The 20,742-nt window shown below is 38.0% G+C and overlaps 1 protein-coding gene across 4 annotated transcripts in view; it reads left to right on the plus strand.

The window, feature by feature from the left end:
- The window catches only part of CLCN5 (chloride voltage-gated channel 5), a 167,623-nt gene that overhangs the window by 109,091 nt on the left and 37,790 nt on the right, over window positions 1-20,742 (plus strand). For all 4 annotated transcript variants that reach the window (XM_032619639.1, XM_032619637.1, XM_032619636.1 and 1 more), the window contains one exon: window positions 12,038-12,184. In XM_032619639.1, the coding sequence (XP_032475530.1) occupies window positions 12,038-12,184 (147 nt within the window). The remainder of the gene's footprint in view (window positions 1-12,037; window positions 12,185-20,742) is intronic.

Here is a 20,742-nt window from a genome sequence, read left to right on the forward strand (position 1 = left end):
TACTTCAAAATGTTTCTTAATTTCTCTTGTGACTTATTCTTTGACCCATGTGTTATTTAGAAGTGTGTCCTTTAATCTCTAAGTATTTTTGGTTTTTCCAGCTACCTTTCTGTTGTTGATTTCTCGTTTAATTCCATTACGATCTGAGAGCAAACTTTGCATGATTTCTGGTTTTTTTTTTAATTGTTAAGGTGTATTTCAGGGCCCAGAATGTCATCTGTCTTTGTGAATGATCCATGTGAGCTTAAGAAGAAAGTGTAAAAAAAAAAAGAAAGTGTATTCTGCTGCTGCTGTTAGATGAAGGATTCTATATTTGCCAACTTGATTCAGTTGGTTGATGCTATTTAGTTCAGCTATGTATTTACTGATTTTCTGGTTCTGGATCTGTCCATTTCCAGTAGAGGGCTGTTGAAGTCTCCAACTATAATGGTGGGTTCATCTGTTTCTCTTTGCCGTTCTGTCAGTTTTCACCTCATGTATTTTTATGCTCTGTTGTTAGGCACATACACATTAAGGATTCCTATGGCTTCTTAGAGAATTGACCCCTTTATCATTTTGTAATGTACCTCTTTATCCCTGACAATTTGCCTTGCTCTGAAGTTAGCTTTTTCTGAAATTAATATAGCTACTCTAGCTTCCTTTTAATTAGTGTTAGCATGGTTTCTTATAGACAACATAGTTGGGTGTTGTATTTTTATCCACTATGGCAGTCTCTGCCTTTTAATTGGTATATTTAATAGACTATTGATGTTTAAAGTGATTACTGATATGTTGAGTTCACATTATCTGTCATATTTGTTACTGTTTCCTATTTGTTGTCCTTGTTGTTTTCTTATTTTATCTTCCACTCTTTCTTTGCCTTCTAGTTTTAATTGAACATTTTGTATGAGTCCATTTTTCCTCCTTTCTTAGCATATTAATCATACTTTTTCCTTTCCTTTTTATCTTTTTACTTTTTTTAGTGGTTGCCCTTATGTTTGCAATATACATTTACAGCTAATCTAAGTCTTCTTTCAAATAACGCAATTCTACTTAATGAGTAATAATGCAAGTACCTTATTTTCAGAGTATTCCCAGTTCCTCCCTCTGTCCCTTATAATATTCCTATCTTTCATTTCACTTATCCATAAGATATCATCACTGAATATTGTTGCTGTTATTATTTTGCACAAACCGTTGTCTGTAGATCAATTAAGAATTAAAAAATATCTTATTTTACTTTATTCTTTCTCTAGCACTCTTCCTTTCTTTACATAGATATGAGTTTCTGACCTCTATTGTTTTTCTTTTTTCTAAAGAATATCTTTTAACATTTCCTGAAAGGCAGGTCTACTGCTGACAAATTACCTCAATTTTTGCTTTTCTGAGAAAAGTCTTTATTTCTCATTCAGTTTTGAAGGATAATTTCTCTGGATTCAGAATTCTTGATTGGTATTTTTTTTCAATACTTGATATTTTTCACTCTTCTCTCTTCTTGATTGCATGGTTTCTGAAGAGAAGTCTGATGTATTTCTTATCTTTGCTCTTCTATAGGTAAGGTGTTTATTCCTCTGGCTACTTTCAAGACTTTGATTTTCTGCAGTTTGTGTATTATATGCCTAGTTGTAGTATGTATGTATGTATATATTTATCCTCCTTCATGTTCTCTGAGCTTTCTGGACCTGTGGTTTTTATTGCTTCATTATTGCTTCATTATTATTGCTTCAAATATTTCTTTTGCAGCATTTCTTCTTGTTATTGCCGTTATGCGTATGTTACACCTTTTGTAATTGTCCCACAGCTCTTGATATTCTTTTCATTTTTTTTATTCTTCTTTTCTCTTGGCATTTCAGTTTTAGAAGTTTCTATTGACATTTCTTCAAACTTGCTGATCCTTTTCCTCTGCTGTGTTCAGTCTGTTGATGCATCTATCAAATACATTCTTCACCTTTTTTTTTTACATTTTTCATTTCTAGTATTTCCTTTTGATTTTTTCTTTTAGTTTCCATCTCTCTGTTTACATTACCCATCTGTTCTTGCATGTTGTCCACCTTTTCCAAGGCCCTTAGAATATTAATCATAGTTACTTTAAATTGCTGTTCTGAAAATTCCAACATTCCTTCCACATCTGACTCTGGTTCTGATGCTTGCTCTGTCTCTACATGCTGTGTTTTTTTTTTCCTGGTCTTTTAGTATGCCTTGGAATTTTTTTTGAAAGCTGGACAATGATATACTGGGTAAAAGTAACTAAAGTAAATAGGCCTTTAGTGTGAGATTTTATGTTTATCTGAATGGGGGTTAGGATATGTTTACTGTTTGCTGTATCTGTATGTGTCAGAGGCTAAAATTTTCTCTAATGTCTTTGTTTTTGTCTCTCATATGTATTTGGGTTTTGCAGTTCTTATAGTTATATTCTCCTATTGTTATTCATGAGCCCTGTTGATGTGTTAGTAAGGCATGGAGGAAGGGATGTGTTCTATAGTCCTATGATTAGGTTTCAGTCTTTTAGCAAGCCTGTGCCCCCTTGACTGTGAACTTCACAAGTGCTTCTCAGTTTTATTTTCTTTTGTTTTTTCTCCTTTATGTGAGACTGGAAGGCTGGAGGGAGCTAGACTTCAGTTTTCCTTTCCGCTGAGTTGGTTAGGCGTTGGTAAAATAGTTTCTCCTGAGGACCAGCCTTGTAAAAAGAAGAGAATGCCCTGTTCATTTTCCTGCCCCTACTGGAAGCACGAGGGGATTTTTCTCTGGTCTTCACTGGGCCTTTTCGAGTTCTTAACTCTCAAATTTGTCCACACTAAGCCTCTAGCTATTCTTCAATTACAGTTTAGGTTCTCCTACCCTGGCACTGGTACTCAAAGAGGGTTCCGCTAGTGTAAGCTATGATTCTCTGTATCCGCCTGTCTGTCTCCCTAAGTTTGGGGACAGTAGTTTGTCCTGTAATCTGAATTCTCTCATGGATCTAAGGAGAGTTGTTGATTTTCAGTTTGTTCAGTTTTTTCTCATTGTGAGGGTGAGAATGAGAACTTCCAAGCTCCTTATTACATTCTTGACCAGAAATCCTCCTTTAATCTTTACTTGAATATGTGCATCCACCTTTTTTATTACCTTTATCAATGATGACACAGATTTGTTCCTCTGTTCTTTTCACTTCATTTTATTGCATACATTCCCTGATGCAAAAACTTATTTATTTTAGTACATATTAATTAATCCATTTTGTATGTGTCCATGGTCAGAAATAACTTTGCCTGTCCACCACATCTGGAATGAATATACTATTCTGTGTTATTTTAAAAATCAACCCTAAAAAAACCCATTTGGAATTTATCACAATGTGGTATATGTTGTAATTGTACATTGTTTTCCATTTTGATATCTAGCAGTCCCTCAACTATTTACTAAAAAGTGGTTGATTCTTTCCTTATAGTTGTGTTGCTTCTGGTTTATCAGCTATTAAGTTCGTAAAATAGTGCATGTCCACTGCTAGAATCTCTATTCTTAATCCAGTGCCATAAGGTTTTGATGATTGTTTCTTTGTAGAAGATTAAAATCTGACAGGTTATGTTTGCCATATTTACTTAAGAAAATATATACACTAGTATCCTTGCCTACTTATTCTTCCAGGTAAAGTTCACTATCAATCTTTGAAGTTATCTAAAGGATGCCATAGGGACTCTAGATTAATATATAGTTATAATACAATTCAGATTGGTGTCTGTTTTGTTCTTACTATATTTAGACTTTCTATCCAAGAGCATGATACTTCTTTGTTGATTTATGTCATTCTTTTTTTCCTCCTACTTGGATTTTATGAATTTTACAGTAATATTGTGTTTAAAGTGTATGTCTCTATCATAAATAAATTATTGTATTTTCTAGTTATATGATAGTACATGGGAATGCAGTTGTTTTTTGTCTATTTGCCTTATAATTTCTGAATTCATTTATTACCTTTAGTTATTTTTAGTTAATATTCTTAGAGCTGTATAGATATGTATTCATGCAGTCCAGACATCAAAATATATTTCTTCCTTTCCTATATGCATTCTTCACTTTTTTCCTCTTAAAGTTTTCTTTTACCATGTTAAATATAATAGGCAACAGGAGGCATCATTATCTTCCTGTATCAAGGGGAATGAGATTTTGCTTCTTGGTTTTAATTTAAATTTTCTGTATCATGTCAAGAAACAAATTTTCAACCTGGAATATTTTTAAAATATTTTAATCTGGAATAAATATAAACTTTTAAAATCTGTTCTTGACATCTGTTAATTATGGCTTTTAAAATTTTATGTTAGTCTGATAAATGATGTCGACAATTTCCCTTGTGATATCAGTCTTGTGTTCTTGGAATAAACTCTCCTTATTTATAGTAGGCAAATCTTTCAATGTAATGCTATATTTCAGTTTCTTAGAGTTTATTTTGGTGTTTTACTCATATATTCCAAAGTGAAAGTGATCTATAAAATATGAGTGGTGTCTTTGTCAGGCCTGGCAGGCTCTTGTCCTTGAACTTCAGGGTGCTTCTCTAGCCATCTTATTTGTCACTCTTGAAAGCCTTTCTATCAGAGTGTTATCATATTTGAAGACTCTCTGAGGGAATTCCCTGGTGGTCTAGTGGTTAGGACTTGGCACTTTCACTGCAGGGGCCTGGGTTCGATCCCTGGTTGGGGAACTAAGATCCCACAATCTATGTGGCACAGCCAAAAAAAAAAAAAAAAGAAAGAAAGAATCTCTGAGATAAAACTAAAGAAATGCTAAGGGACAATAGCATATTATTGTTTCAATTTTAATTTCTCTGAATTTTTAAAACCCCTTTCCCCGTTTTCTTTAATAAATTATCTACTTACCAATATCTTTTGCCCTTTCATCTGTTGGGATTCAGTTTTAATGATTAGAACAATCTCTTTATATATCAAGGCTATTTCTCTGGAAAAATATTTATAGGAAATATTAGTTTGCTTCACTTCCACTTCCTTCATCTGTCAACGCAGTCTCATCTGACTGGTTTGTCCTCTTCCTCCTTCTTACCAGTCATGAGTGTTGCCCAAGTATGGTTTCTCCATTCTGTGTTCTTTCTCTCCTTTAACAATTCTCAGAGAGTGGTCTGTGCTTCCTGAGACCCTGTCATGGGGTCTGCAAAGTCAAAACTATTTTCATATTAATATTAAGACCTTCTTTGCCTTTTTCATTCTCATTTTCTCATGAATATGCAGTGGAGTTTTCTAGAGGCTGTATGACAGGTGCTAATGTCATTGCTCTGATGGCTAATGGAATATGTGTCCTCTTAAGGCAGACATTAAAAAGATTTGTGGGAATTCTCTGGTGGTCCAGTGGTTAGGACCCTGAGCTTCCACTGCAGGGGGCCCGGGTTCAAACCCTGGTCAGGTAACTAAGATCTTGCAAGCCGCGTGGTGAGGCCAATAAATAAATAAATAAAAGTAAGAATAAAAAATTTAAAAATCTAAAAATTAAAAAATAAAAAGATTTGCAAAATGCCTCTCACTAATTTGTTTTTGGAAAATATAGATTTTTTTCCCAAAAGTTAACGTAAACATATAATGGGATGAGTATTATTATATTTAAATACATTAATAATATTTATTTTGAACATTTCTGGGGTTTGATTTCTAATTCAGTAAATATCTATAGATAGAACCCATATAAATACAAGCTCTTTAGGTCCCTCAATAATTTTGAAGACTAAAGGGATCCTGAGACCAAAAAGTTTGAGAACTGCTGTTCTCGTACTGCCTGCTCTGAGTTCTGTTTTTTCTCATAACTCCTACTTGTCTGTGAGGATGACTCCCAGATGAAGACCACACTGTGAGAAGAAGCACTGTTATTTCCTCCTGGAACTTTTTACTTGAAATTTTGACAGGTAGAGAAGGTGCCTTGGGTTAGGATTGGCCCAAACCTCTGAAATAAGGCACCTCAGAGACTACTGTCCAAGATTTGCATTTCATTTCTGCCTCTCAAAATAAAGTAACTAAAACTGGAACTGGAGTATAAACTACATTATTTACTGAGCTCTCTTTGTGTCAGGCACTTAGGAACACAGATTTAAGGCACCCTGTCCTCAAGTAGCTCAAAGTATAGTGGGTAGAAAAAGGGTGATTTTATGTATGTGCCAGTTCTTATCACCTTCAATGTTATACTTAGGATTGACTTAATGTTCTTTCTTTTAAGTGATAAGACAATACTCGTATCTTGGTAGGTTGTATAATGCCTCTCTTACCCTTTTTTCCTTTTGCATCCTCCCTTTTCCACATTTGTGGTATCTGGCATATTATGTACACGGAATACCATGTGCAGGTCAACAGTTATCGTTCTTGAACCAAAATAAGAAATAGAAAAGTTTATTGCTTCTTTGTGTTTGTTAGCATTGGAATATGTGACATACTTCATATTTTTATTTGAAGGGTTGTGTGTATCAGCCTGCCCATTTGGTTTATACATTTGCTTTTGCCAAATGGGCTAGTTGAGATGGAGGTATTAATTTGTTTGTACCAACATGTGTTGCTGTCACTAGTTAAACAAGATGCTAGTATGCCATACCCCAAATTAGCACCATCCCACCCCATCCCCACCTGGCTCTTTCAGTACAGCTGTTGGGAATATGCACTCCTCCTCCCCTTTTCCCCCTTCTTCCTCCATCCTAAATGACCTACATTGAGACTGGAAGTGGCGAACTGCCTTCCTAGCCTTTTCATCCTCTCTCTTCTAGTCCACCGCTGCCACACTTACCTCCTAAAATTATGTTTTTATCATGTTGCTCCTCAAAAACTACAGTGACTCCATTGGCTTCCCAACCATTTGCTCACATACAGCTACCCTGTCCTCTAGTCAAGCACAGATGCCAGCCTCATTCTCATCTCAAGCCTTTGGACATTTTGTTTCCTGGTCCTCGAATACCTTCTTTCCTCCATGAAGGCTTCTCTAGCTTACAATCTCCCTTCCATTTTCTAAATGCCGGTTTCACTTTTATTCTAACAGTTTAACACTTAGCTGTTGTATAATTACATTATGTGGAAGTTTCCTCCCCAACTAGATAATAAATTCTTGAGAGCAGTGACAGGGTAACAAATGTTTTTTGTATCCTTAATCCTCTACCCCCATAGTGCAAGGCATAGATTTATTGAGTATTGTCTATATAAATATGTTGACTGGCTATTAACCATTCCTCCCCAACTAGAATCCTCCTCAATAAGCATTTATTGAATACCTTCTCTGGAACAACACTAGAGTTGTTAAGACCACAAAAATGAGAAGGATACGGTGTAGTCACAAGACTCAAGTGGAAGAGATTATGCAGTCAGCATAGATGTCTGAACAAAGGGGGTGTTGAGGGAAAGCTTGTATGAGCTGGCCCGAGATGGATTGAAGGGGATTTCACCAGGCTAAAAAGAGGATGGGGGCTGGGTGGGATTTCAGATAGAATATATGGCCTGAGCAAAGGTATGGAGGTGTTAAAGTACATGGCCTATGTGGAGTATAACAAATCTATGGCAGGAGATAAGTCTGTCTGGGTAGATGGGATCCAGATTTGATAGGGCTCTGAATACCATACAAAGAAATGTAAACTTGACCCAAAAGGCAATGGGGAACCAGCTTATGATTTTAAGCAAGAAGGTGACAAAAGGCACTGAAAGTGTCAGCTATGTAACGCAGATATCAACCAAACATTTTTCCCTGTTTGCCCTCCCCCCATAACCCTTCATTGTATGACAAGCCCTATAGTAATCCACTAGTTGGGATAATAAATCCTGTTACTTTGTTCCTGGTCTACCCTAAATTCTGGCTGACCTCAGGCTTGTGACCATCTAGAGGTTTGATTTATTCCAGATGTGCCATTCTCTGGACTGACATGTCATAGGGAAGCCCCAGAGTGTTATGGAAAGAGCAATAGGCTTGGAGTTCAACTAAATGCAGGATCAAATCTCAACTTGGAGGAACTTTAAATTATTTCCTCATTATTCTGCTGCTTTAACTTTTTGTCTGGAGCTTTTTTATATCTGCAAAATAAAACCAAATACTACCAGAATGGATTATCCACGGGCAAAATATCACTTTGAGTTTTACTGATTATGTTCTTTTTCTTTGTTGAACTCCAGTTTGTTGCATCTGTTTTGCTTGATCTGCTTGCTGCTTCTAATTTTCTTTTGTTGGCCCTTTATTTCTATGTACTTATTAAGGAAGCACTTTATAACCCAAACACTGAACCAGGTAATGTTCCACGAAATGTTTGAAATGAGGCAGCTCAATTTAGCTGGGTTGTTCTGTGTCAGTGGCTTACAGGAAGGAGTTTGTAAGGTCCTAATGGGGAAACGGAAGAGTTTTCCAGCTTCTCCTTTGTTGAGTCTTCATCTTGTAGCGTCATTATTTTGTTTTAATGAATTCCCAGAACAATAGGTACACCTTCTGAAAATATGACTACAGGACATATTCCAAAGCCAAATATAAATTATTTTTGGACTCCCCATACTTTTTCTTCCTATGATTTGTGTGGCTAATGTAGAGTTGCTGAAACTGTGTATTTTAAATCATTTCCTGAATGAAGCACATAACCAGTGAAGAGAGAGGGAAAGGATTCTGCATCATTTTGCAAATTTTCTTGCCTACTTTCAGTGCTAGTCACTGGAATTCACAGGCGTTGGATGAATTTAAACAGAAAGAAAATCTCCCAAGTTCTTCTCATCAGCTAAAATGGTGCTCGTTTTCCGTTAAGATTTCTAGAAACCTGGAATACCTACTTTTGAGATTGCTTTTATAGGTTCGTTGAACGTAGTAAATCCCAGAGTTAGACAAATATTAAGTACAACTATTGACTCTGATGCCACCTACATTTAAAAGGGAAAGTTGATGTGAGGGGTGAGGGCAGGAAACATGCCTTGTTTGGATTTTGTTATTTGTGTTTAGGCTAATGTTATTTCTGCTTGTTTTTCATTTTCATCCTGTTGAGTTTGAAGCAGCAACGGAAGTGTCAAATGGAATTCTTGGAAATTAAGGACTGGAGCTTGAGATAGAGATGAGGGCTAGAGATAGTAGGTTTCCTTAAAGGATAAGATAAAGTAACTCAGAGTAAGGCAGGTAAGGTTCTGTTATCTCAGTCAGATCAAGAACAAAATAGAGAGACTAATTTTTTTCTTAAATAAAGATTAAAGACACTTCTTCCTGGATGACAGGAGGGAAGACTGAGAGATTCAGAATTTCCTGTGTGTCGTTGGTAATAGGAAAAACCTGCTAAGGATCCGTGGTAGTCAGGTTAGACTTGGAAGCAGCAGCAGAGTCTGCTTTTGTCACCTTCTTGCTTAGAATCATAATTCAGAGGAATTCGTGTAAGTGCATTTTTGCAGGTTTGCTCAGAGAAGGGGCGTGAAGGAAGCAGGATAGAGCAGGAGGAAGAGTCTAGCGAGGATGAAGGATTGGCTGGCAGCGAGGGAGCTGGGCTGAAGATGCAAAGCATGGATTCTTAGTATCCTAGGAAACATTTGATCCACATAGGAAGGTTAGAGGTTTTGTAGCTGAGGGAATGGTTTTATGATAGATAATTTTCTAAATTATTAGTACCTCTGGGTAAATGACCCTACCGTCTCCACCTGACCATATGTCACCATGGAAGCATGGTAATGTTCCTGGAGAACCTGTTGTTTAGATTCATGTCTGCACAGAGTTCAAGCTGTTGGTGTATACTAAAGAATGTTGCTGAGAATGTGTTTCTTTTATTTATATTCATCCTTATCCATAAGTGAATGGCAGATTTCCCTTAGAATATCTGTTCTCTTGATTTCAGTCATCACCTTGATGTTGATAACTCCCAAGTCTTTGCCTGTCAATCTTCATCTCATCTGGCCTACCCAGCATCATTTCTGTATCTGTCCCACTATCCCACAATGCTTCATACATAATAGGTGGTTCATAAATGTCACTCATGCTGACCTCCTCCTTCAGGCTGACCTCTTTATCATAAGTGAGATGTTGTGAAACTGAACACATGATTTGGAGCTTACCGTCTTTTAAAAACACTAACTGGGCAAGTTACTTAGTCTCTCTGAGCTTTGGTTTCCTCATCTGCACTAGGAGTGCTAATGCCACAGCTTAGGAACGCTGGAAAAATTAAGTGAAAGTGTTCACTTTAAGCGCATGGCCCAGGGCCTGAAAATTAATTGAAATCCTGGTAAATGTTGCTTCTTTCTCCTTTATGCTCAATGTTTAAAATATTTAATTTAACTGCTGTGATTCCAAGTTTTTAGGCCTAACATTTAATTAATTAATTTTAAATTAATTAATTAATTAACTATGGCTGCGCGGGGTCATCATTGCAGTGCACGGGCTTCTCTAGTTGTGGCGCACGGGCTTCTCTAATTGTGGCATACGGGCTCTCCAGTTGCAGTATGTGGGATCTTAGTTCCCCGACCAGGGATCAAACCCGGGCTCCCTGCATTGGGAGCACAGAGTCTTAACCACTGGACCACCAGGGAAGTCCCCCTAAAGTTTAATTTAACGGATTTGGTATTTACCACATTCTTGCACATAATTCTGATAACCCAGAGTAAGAAGTTTCTTAAAAGAGTATTATTTAGGGCTTCCCTGGTGGTGCAGTGGTTAAGAATCTGCCTGCCAATTCAGGGGACACGGGTTCGAGCCCTGGTCCGGGAAGATCCCACGTGCCATAGAGCAACTAAGCCTGTGCACCACAACTACTGAGCCTGTGTCTAGAGCCCGTGAGCCACAACTACCGAGCCCGCTTGCCACAACTTCTGAAGCCCGCGCGCCTGAAGCCCGTGCTCCACAACAAGAGAAGCCACCACAATGAGAAGCCCGCGCACCACAACGAAGAGGCACCCCCGCTCGCTGCAACTAGAGAAAGCCTGCACACAGCAACAAAGACCCAATGCAGCCAAAAATAAAATGAATGAATGAATGAATGAAATTAAAAAAAATAGTATTATTTGCCTAATCGAATAGAACTTTGCTGGCTATGAAACTTGATCAAGATTTCATCAAAAACTGGGGTGGTGGTGGTGCAGGGCTAGATAAAGTTGGCTGTAATGCTGTTTTTTTTTTTAAAAAAAAGATCAATATACTAAGATTTTTTTGAATAAAATGTTATGATCTGAAGATTCCCACTTGGGATGTGAAAAGTGTTTCATCTTTAATATTAAATTCTTGAGCAGAGAACAACATTGAACAGCACAGTATGCCTCTTTTTCCCAGTATTTCTGTGCATCTATATTGTGTTAAGAACTCTGGGAGAGCCGGAGGCATAAAATAATATTTTTCCACTCCCAGATGGCTAGCACATTTCTGAATACTGCTGTCTAGTTTTTATTTCAGATTTTTATTGTGAACTCCCATGAGTTTTGTATGCATGTCCTCATTTGATTTGCTTATTTGCAATGGTTCTCAAAAAACCAATATCAACTACATGGTAAGGGTAGCGGTATGTTATATCTGGAGGGTAACTGACTATGCTAAGTGGTTTGTATGTCTATACTGTCAAAATAAGAGCACGAAAGAGGACATACGAATAAGTGGTAACCCAAAAGGTGAAAACTACCCAAATGTCCATCAACTGATAAATGGATAAATAAAATGTGGTATATCCATACAATGGGTGTTATTCAGTTCTAAAAAGGAATGTCGTACTGATACATGCTACAGCATGGATGAGCCTTGAAAAAATTATGAGAAGTGAAAGAAGCCAGACACAAAAGCCCACATCTTATATGATTACATTTATATGAAATATCCAGAATCAGCAAATCACAGACACAGAAAGAGAATAGAGGTTATAAGGGGCTGGGGTGGGAGGGAGATGGGGAGTTATGTTTACTGGGTAGCGAGTTTCTGTTTGAGATAATGAAAAATTTCTGGAAATGGATAGTGATGATTGCACATCATTGTAAATGTGCTAAATGCTATTGAATTGCCAGTTTAAAACGGTTTAAGTGGTAAATTTTATGTTATGTTTATTTACCACAATAAAAAAAGAATAAGTGGTAAGGGGCTTGGAAATCATTGTAATAAGCCTCCTGTTTTTTTTTTTTCTGTACAGGAGCCATGGATAACAGAGGCTTTCAGCAGGGGAGTTTCAATAGCTTCCAGAGCAGCTCCAGTGATGAGGACTTGATGGACATACCAGGGACAGCTATGGATTTCTCCATGAGAGATGATGTTCCTCCCTTAGATGGAGAAATAGAAGGTATCATTACTGCTGATGACAATTTATCTTTTTAAAAATTATTTCCAATGTACATACAATAACATTTATTTATCTCGTGGCACACAGTCCTATGAATTTTAACACATGCGTAGATACTTGTAATTACCACCACTGACAGGGTAAGAACAGTTCAACACCCCCAAAGCATTCCTTCTTATTACCCTTTGCAGTCAGTCCTCCCTGACCCCCAAGCCCTGGTAACCACTGATTTGTTCTCTGTCCCATAGTTTTTCCTTTCTGAGAATGTCCTATACATGGAGTCACATAGTTTCAACTTTTGAGACTGACTTCATTCACTCAGCTTAACGCCTTGGAGATTCATTTAAGTTGTTCATTCCTTTCTCTTGCTGAGTAGTATACCCCGGAGTGGGATCACTGGATTGTGTGATAAATGTATGCTGAACTTTGTAACTGCCAAATCATTTTTCAGAGTGGCTGTACCATTTTGCATCTGAACTAGCCATGTATGGTAGTTCTTCCACTTGTTCTGCTCTTAGTATTTTCAGTAATTTTAACTTTAACCATTCTAACAGCTATGTAGTGTTATCTCATCATGGTTTTAATTTCATTTCCCTAACGGTTTATGATGTTGAACATCATTTCATGTGCTCATCTGCCAACCTTATATCCTCTTCGATGAAGTGTCTGTTCAAATCCTTTCCCCTTTTTATAATTGTTTTCTTATTATCTGGAATATATTTATAAAATGAGAATTCCCCTTATCTATTATTTGGTTATGCAGTAACATCATTCTCTTCATTGGCTGCATACAATTTCATGGTATAGCTGTACCATAGTTTACTTAACCAAGCTTCTATTGATGCACATTTCAGTTGCTTCCAATCTCTTGCTATTACAAACAATGCCACAGTGGACAACCATGTGCGTGTGTGTGTGTGTGTGTGTGTGTATCTTTTAAGTGTATGAGAGCATTTCTGTAGCATGAGTGTGTAAGAGTGCTTATTTCCCCTTTCACCAGCCTTGCTGGTACTAAATATTATAATTCTTTTTTCATCTTTACAATATGATAAATAAATAAATACATCCCTATTATTGTTTTAATTTTCTAAAATTAATGAGCTTGAGCATATTTTCATGTTTATTAACCATTTAAATTTCTTTTTCTGGGGAATTCCCTGGTGGTCCAGTGGTTAGGACTTTGCACTGTCACTGCCGAGGGCTCGAGTTCAATCCCTGGTCAGGGAACTAAAACCCCACAAGCTGTGCGGTCTGGCCAAAAAAAATTCTTTTTCTGGAAGTTTCCTGTTCATATGATGTTCCTGTTTTTCTAATGGGCTGATTATCTTTTCTTATTTTCTCTCACACTTTTTTTTTGTTGTTGCGGTATGCGGGCCTCTCACTGTTGTGGCCTCTACCATTGCAGAGCACAGGCTCCAGACGCGCAGGCTCAGCGGCCATGGCTCACGGGCCCAGCCGCTCCATGGCATGTGGGATCTTCCCGGACCGGGGCACGAACCCGTGTCCCCTTCATCGGCAGGCGGACGCTCAACCACTGTGCCACCAGGGAAGCCCTTTTCTTATTTTTTTATAAGAGCCCTTTATATTATTATTATTAATCTTTTGTCTGATGTAGGTTGAATATGTATATTTTCTATTTCTGGTTTGCTTTTGTTAACTTTGTTTTTTTAATCTACAAATATTTTAAAATTTTTGTATAGCTAGGTATATAACCCTTTTCTTTTATGACTTCTGAGTTTCTTGTTGTAATTAGAAAGGACCGTATCACTTTAAGATTAAATTTATATACTTTATTGTCTGGTTCTTTTAAGTGATTGGGATTGCCATTCTCAAAGTGAAATCAGGGGACAAGAAGCTACTGTCAGAATTCATTATTTAGCAAATTTGTATTAAGGGCCTATGACATTACAGATATTTTGCTAGGTTCTGGGAATTAGCAAGGCTTTAAGGCACCATCCCTGCCTTCATGAAGTTGATTCTAGCTAGCCTAACAGACACATAAGTACTTATGATAGTACCTACCGACCTCTTAAGAGTTGTTTTCAGGATTAAATGAGATAATAACATATAAAGTGCTTATGTACCCAGCATAGAGTTAATGCTCAATAAAATGTTCGCTATCATAATCATCATCATTATTATGTCTATTATAACCCTATATTACAAGGACTTAGCAGAGGACACATTCTCTCTCTCTCTCTCTCTGTGTGTGTGTGTGTGTGTAGGATTGGAAAAAATTTCACAGAAAAGGTGTGTTTGAGAAGGGCCTTGAAAGGTAAATTATTTGGTAGGAGGAAGAGCATTTGAGGCAGAAAGCAAGCTTTTACAGAGATAGCAACAGGCATAATATACAGAGGTATAAAAAGGCAGAATATAAGCCCAAATAAGTAAATTGGGGCCTGAATGTCATGCTAAGAAGTTTGAATTAACCTTATTGTCACTGTGAGGACAAAACTCCTTCACATACTCATTCAACAAACACTTTTCGAGCACCTGGTATGAACCAGGTACTGCTATAGGCACTGGGAATACAGTGGCAGGATTAACATAGATAAGATCCAAGCTGATCTGGAATTTAGATCTAGTTGGGTAAATAAACAGATTCCCTAGTTAATTACACATTGTGATAAGTTCCAAGGATGGAAATAAACTGAATGACAATAGATGATAACTGGGGAATACCACAATAGTTGGAAAGGTCAGGGAAGGCTCCTCTGAGGGGAGGTGCCCAACTTGGGATGAATATACAGGTAAGAAAACCACAGGTTCAAAAGGATAACAAGAAATTTGCCTGGTAAAGGTACCTCAGGGCAGTGACAGTAGAAGAGAGCCCCTGAATTTAAAGTTCATAAAAGAAAGGTACTCATGGTTTGGTATTTAGTGGGTTTTCCTATTTGCCTACTAATATAAAAGGGACATGTGTGTATCATGTCCATTTATGAGTACTTACAACCACAGTGAGTCAGTCATACCAATTACTGGCTCTAGTGAAGTGGTCAGTTAGGGTATCCATTAGCTTAAACTGGCTACCTCTACTTAAGCCTTCTGGCTAAACCAGAGTGGTTTAGCATAGTTATCATCATTGCTTCTAATGAAAAATGATTTCATATGGCATCTGTATGACCAAAGTAGTTTTTCTGTGTTCACGTTGCTCTGGGTAGGTGATTGGGGCAAGTATCCATTACTCCTATTTAATAAACTAGAAAACTGAGGCAGACAAGATTTTGACATTGCGAATTACTACTTGTGGCTTCCAACGTCTGACCGTATAATAATGAGGCTGTATTCCATGAGCCACACACAAAAATCAGTCCACTTACAATACTCCCTAGTGATATAATTTTCTTGCTTTGCTTTTTAATTGTTCTTATTTTATTTAATGTTTTCACATCGGATTTCCTAGTGAACACAACAACAACAGAAAAAAAAGGTCATAAAGTCCTTGATATTTGATGGTGAAACTGTGCATAAAATATTACACTTTGTACCAGGCACAATGGCACGTACTAAAAAGATTAGTTAAAAGGAGCTTGAAAGGCAGTAGGAGTGGTCCTTGTTTTCCAGATGGCTGGAGGGATTGATTTATGAGTAATGAATAAATAAATTATGCATGGCATGGTTAAATGCATCTGAGGTAGTGTTATAGTAGTCTGTAAATTAGAAGAAACATAAACAGAGATCTGAAAGAAGGGGAGGAGGAGGCAAATAGAAAAAGGGTTTGAGTAACAGGAAGAAATTCAGAGCTATTCTCATAGTCCATCTGTTCTCACTTGCCTGCCTCCGCAGCCTGGAACTCCTGGTCAGCAGTTCAGCAATTCATTCATTTATGGAACACCCAGATACGAACTGTGTTGTTTTGGTAATGTTCTTCGATTCTCTTTTCCCCCTCGCTTCCTTGTCTTTCTACCTAGCATACCTTGCTGCTACCCCCTAACTGTAGAATGAGGAGACATTCCTGGCAGAAAGAGCAGCACAGGTAAAGGCACATAGCAGCATGAGAGAGTGTCCTCTGCTCAAGAAACAGAGTCTGTCTGTCTGAGGCCTGAGACTTCAAGGGTGGGGATGGTGAGAGTTGGAGCAGGATATAGGCTGGGAGATCTAGTTAGAAATCTAGGTGGGGTCCAGATTGTCTGTGCTTTTGGACCTCATCTTGTAACCAAGGAGTCACCAAATGATTTAAAAGCAGAGGAATGATGTGATCAGATTGGTGTTTTAGAGAATTATGGCAGTGTGGAAGATAGGTTCAAGGGAAGAGTATGCTGGAGACTGGAAGACCAGTTAAACTGTTAGTTTTGAACAATCTAGGCAAAAGAGCAAAGGCCTGAATTAAGGCAGCAGGAAATGGAGAGAGGGAAAGAATAAGTTCTGGAGAAATTTCAGAGTGGGGATCAATAGGACCAATTAGACATGGAGAATAAACCAGAAGAGTCACAGATGACTTCAAAGCCCAGGTGGAGGCCATTTCCCCCTCACGTGTGAGAACATGCCCAGACCACCCCTGCCAGCCTCAGCATAACCTCCCGATGTCCCAGGGAAGGGAAAAATCTTTTAAAATGAAAAACATGACGGTGCATGAAATCCACCATGGAAGCTGTGAAACGGTTCTGTTTGTTCTGCCCCGCTGTAAAGAAAGATCATAGTATTCCTTCAGAGAGAAACAGAAAACATCTTAGGCTTCAGCTCATGGAGAATCCTCCCTTCATCATCTCAGTTAGGCTCTCCCAAACTGACTCATTTGTGTGGATGGTGCCAGGAGGAGAAGGAAAGGGAATTTGGGAACCGTCACCCTCATAATATTCAAACTTCCCTAAACGCTTAGCCTAGGAGAATGGCAATTGTTATCGCTGCTTTTTGAGCTTGAAGAAAAGAAAAAGTAGCCCTTATCAAAAGCTCCGTGGGGCCATAAACCTCACCTGTTTTAATATGCTGACCCCATAAGATGAGGCCTATGGTGATGGTCCATAGGCTTTAAAGGCTTCCTTTAGGTTCCTTAATGGGAAAATACCCGGTCAGATTTCAGAATGTATGCCCTCTAATCTCTCCCCCATTTATATATTTATATTTTTGTCTTAAGTATATGTTCTATTCAGGTCTACTGAGTTTTTACCTAATGTCCCATCCAGGACACCGCATTACATTTAGTTGTGTCTCCTCGGGCTCCTCTTGGCTGTGTTGGTTTCTTAGACTTTCTTCGTATTTGGTGACCTTTGGCAGTTTTGAGGATTACTGGCCAGGTATTTGTAGAATGTTGCTAAGTTGGGATTTGTTTGATGTTTTTCTCATAATCGGACTGGGGCTTGGGGGAAGACTAGAGGTAAAGTGTCATTCTTACCACATCATATCAAAGGTATATACCATCAATATGACTCATCACTTCTGATGTTCACCTTGATCACGTGGCTGAGGTAGTGTTTGTCAGTTTTCTCCACTGTGAAGTTACTCTTTTTTCATCCTTTCCATAATGTGTTCTTTGGTTAAGGAAGTCACTGCGTAGCTGACACTTAAGAATAAGGAAGTTATTCTCTACCTCCTTGAGGGTGAAGTATCTACAAACACTATTTGGAATTGTTCTTCATCGGAGATTTCTCTATTCTCAGTTATTTATTCATTCACTTATTTATATCAGTAGGGACTCATCTGTTTAATACTTTGGGCTATAATCCATTATTACTTTATTTTATTCAAATTTTTCTGACTTTGCATTTGGAGCTCTTTCAGTTGGCTCTGTCTCCCTTTGATATACCCCTGTCACTGTGCAGGTTTCTTAAGCACTTACTTACTTTCTGGTACTACAATATGCTCCAGGCCCATGTTATATATTTCCTGCCTCAGTCCTAGAGTGAGCCATTTCTCCAAGGAGCCCTAGTTCCTTTCAGCGGAGATTGGTATTAGAAAGCAAGATCTGGGCACGAGGTGTGCTTTTTGCTGTTGGAGTGTTGTTGCTTCTAGGTCCTCTCAGTAAGGAAATATAAATATATGTGTATTCTGACCCACGTATTTACACATACCTGTAAATAGATTATCTGTATGTAACTATCTGCATCTATATTAAGCTAAACATGAGATCATACTGGTGTCTCTAACTGTAATCCGTTACCACATGGATCATTCTTGCCTCCTCCCCTTGCTTATCTGTAACCTTCCCCTCCAGGTAGTGAGAAACGTGGCTCCCACCATCCACCATCCAATATTTAACTGTTCATTTCCAGTGTACGTGCATGGTTTCAAATTGTTAACCCATACCCTCCGTGGGAAACTACTTTATCAACTACAGTAAAGTGCTTATACAAAATTCTTTTACCTTTAGTCTTACAGACTCCACTCATTTCCAGTTACTTGGATCAGCATCTTTTTCCTTTACCCCTTTAGTGAGGCTGTTTCACAAATTTGTAGTATAATTGGATTCTTTTGCCACATTCTGCATTCCATTCTGAGATTTTCTTTTTAATTGCATACGTTAAGGTTCACTCTTTGTGCTGTAAAGCGCTATAGATTTTGGCAAATGTATAGTGACATGTATCCACTATTACAGTATCATGCAGAATAGTTTCACTGCCCTAAAAAATCTCCTGTGTCTTACCTATTCAGCATCCTTTCTTCTGAGCCCCTGGCAACCACTGATCCGTTTTCATCTTTATAAATTTGTCTTTTCCAGAATGTCTTTATAAATGGAATCATACAGTACATAGACTTTTCAGATTGGCTTCCTTCACTTAGCAGTGTGCATTTAAGGTTCTTCCATGTCTCTGTGTGGATTGATAGCTCGTTCCTTTTCATCCCTAAATAATTTTCCATTGTCTGGCTATACCACAGTTTGTCTATTTATTCACCTACCTACTATAGGACATCTTGGTTTCTTCCAACTTTTGGCAATTATGACTAAAGCTGCTACAAACATCTGTGTGTAGTTTTTCCTGTGGGTGTAGGTTTTCAAGTCAGTTGGGTAAATATATAGATGCAATTTTCTGGATTATATGGTAAGACTATGTTTGGTTTTATAAGAAATCGCCTAACTGTCTCCTAAAGTGGCTGTACCATTTTGTATTCCCACCAGCAATGAATGAGAGTTCCTGTTTCTCCACATCCTTGTGAGCAATTGGTATTGTCAGTGTTTTAGGTTTTAGCCATTCTAGTAGGTGTGTAGTGGGAACTTGTTGTTAATTTGCATTACCCTAATGACAAATGATGTTGAGCATCTTTTCATTTGCTATTTGCCATCTGTATGTCTTCTTTGGTGATGTTCAGATCTTTTGATTTTAGCTCTTCTTTTCTAGTATACACATTTAATATTATAAATTTCTAAGTACTGCTTTTTGCTGTATCCCACAAATTTTATGTTGTATTTTCATTTTCATTTACTTCAAAATGTTTTAAAATTTGTCTTCAGACTTCTTTGACCCATGGGTTATTTGGAAGTATGTTGCTTAATTTCCAGGTATTTAGTCATTTTCCAGCTATTTTTCTGTTACTGGTTTCTAGTTTAATTCCCTTGTGTTAAGATTTATGTTAAACTGGCTAGGAGTTGGGCTTTGTTTAATGTTTGGTGTAATTATTAGTGCCAGGGGTTAAATTCCTGTAGTGTCCTTGTTTTTGTCTCCTCTCTTGATTTTGAGTTTCCTTAAGTACAATTCCTTGAAAGAGATTCTGTGTCTTGCAGCTGTAATCCACTGTTATTAAGATATGGGAGCCCCATTGGTGTAGTTGTATGGTATGGGGGAGCAGGTTATTTTATAATCTTCTGATTAAATTGCAGTGTCTGTTGGACCTGTGTCTTTAACCTTCACAAAGTGTAATCTGGTGTTATAGCTTTTTGTTCTCCCTGCCCCCTACTCCTGTCTCTGACCTTAGCATTCCCAGCCCATTTCCAGGAAGCCCAGACCCCTACTGACTTTGCTTTTTTCCCTTAAGTGAGACGGGTTAGGGCTGGAGAGGGAAGAATGCCCTTCCCCCAACTGGGATAAGGCTCAGGCAAAGTATTTTCCCCTGGAGCATAGGCCTTTGTTACAGAGACAGGTCTGGCCTATTTCACAATGATAGCTCTTCACTTCTCCTCCTCTGAGCTAGGAGGACATGTTTCTTAGCTCTTCATTTTGAGAACTTGGTAGGGTTCCTGGAGATAAAAGCCACCGAAGTATAGGCTCAGGAGATCCTTACTCTCACACAAGTCCACACACAGCCTTCAGCAATTCATCAAAGTTGCCTTTAAGTAGCCCTACCAGTTATGCTTCTAGCAGTTTCTACTACAGGTAAGCAGATCTCTCTGTGTCTTTTTGGATAAGCCTGTCTCTTCAGATTTGGGGGTCAGAGTTTCCCTTGCAGCAGTTCTCCGGTGGGTCCAAGAAAAGTTATTGATTTTTCAGTTTGTCTAGCTTTTTCTTGCTGTACGAATGGGAGCAACAACTTTTTTGTTTTTTTAATTGAAGTATAGTTAATTTGTAATGTTGTATTAGTTTCAGGTATACAGCAAGACAATTTCTGAGCTTTTTACTTGCCAGAGCTGAATCTGGAAGCTCCCCGTTTATCTTCTAATTAGTGAGACCACTTTGGTCCCCTCTCAA

This window comes from Phocoena sinus, chromosome X (assembly GCF_008692025.1).
Source record: "Phocoena sinus isolate mPhoSin1 chromosome X, mPhoSin1.pri, whole genome shotgun sequence".
NCBI classification, from domain to species: domain Eukaryota; kingdom Metazoa; phylum Chordata; class Mammalia; order Artiodactyla; family Phocoenidae; genus Phocoena; species Phocoena sinus.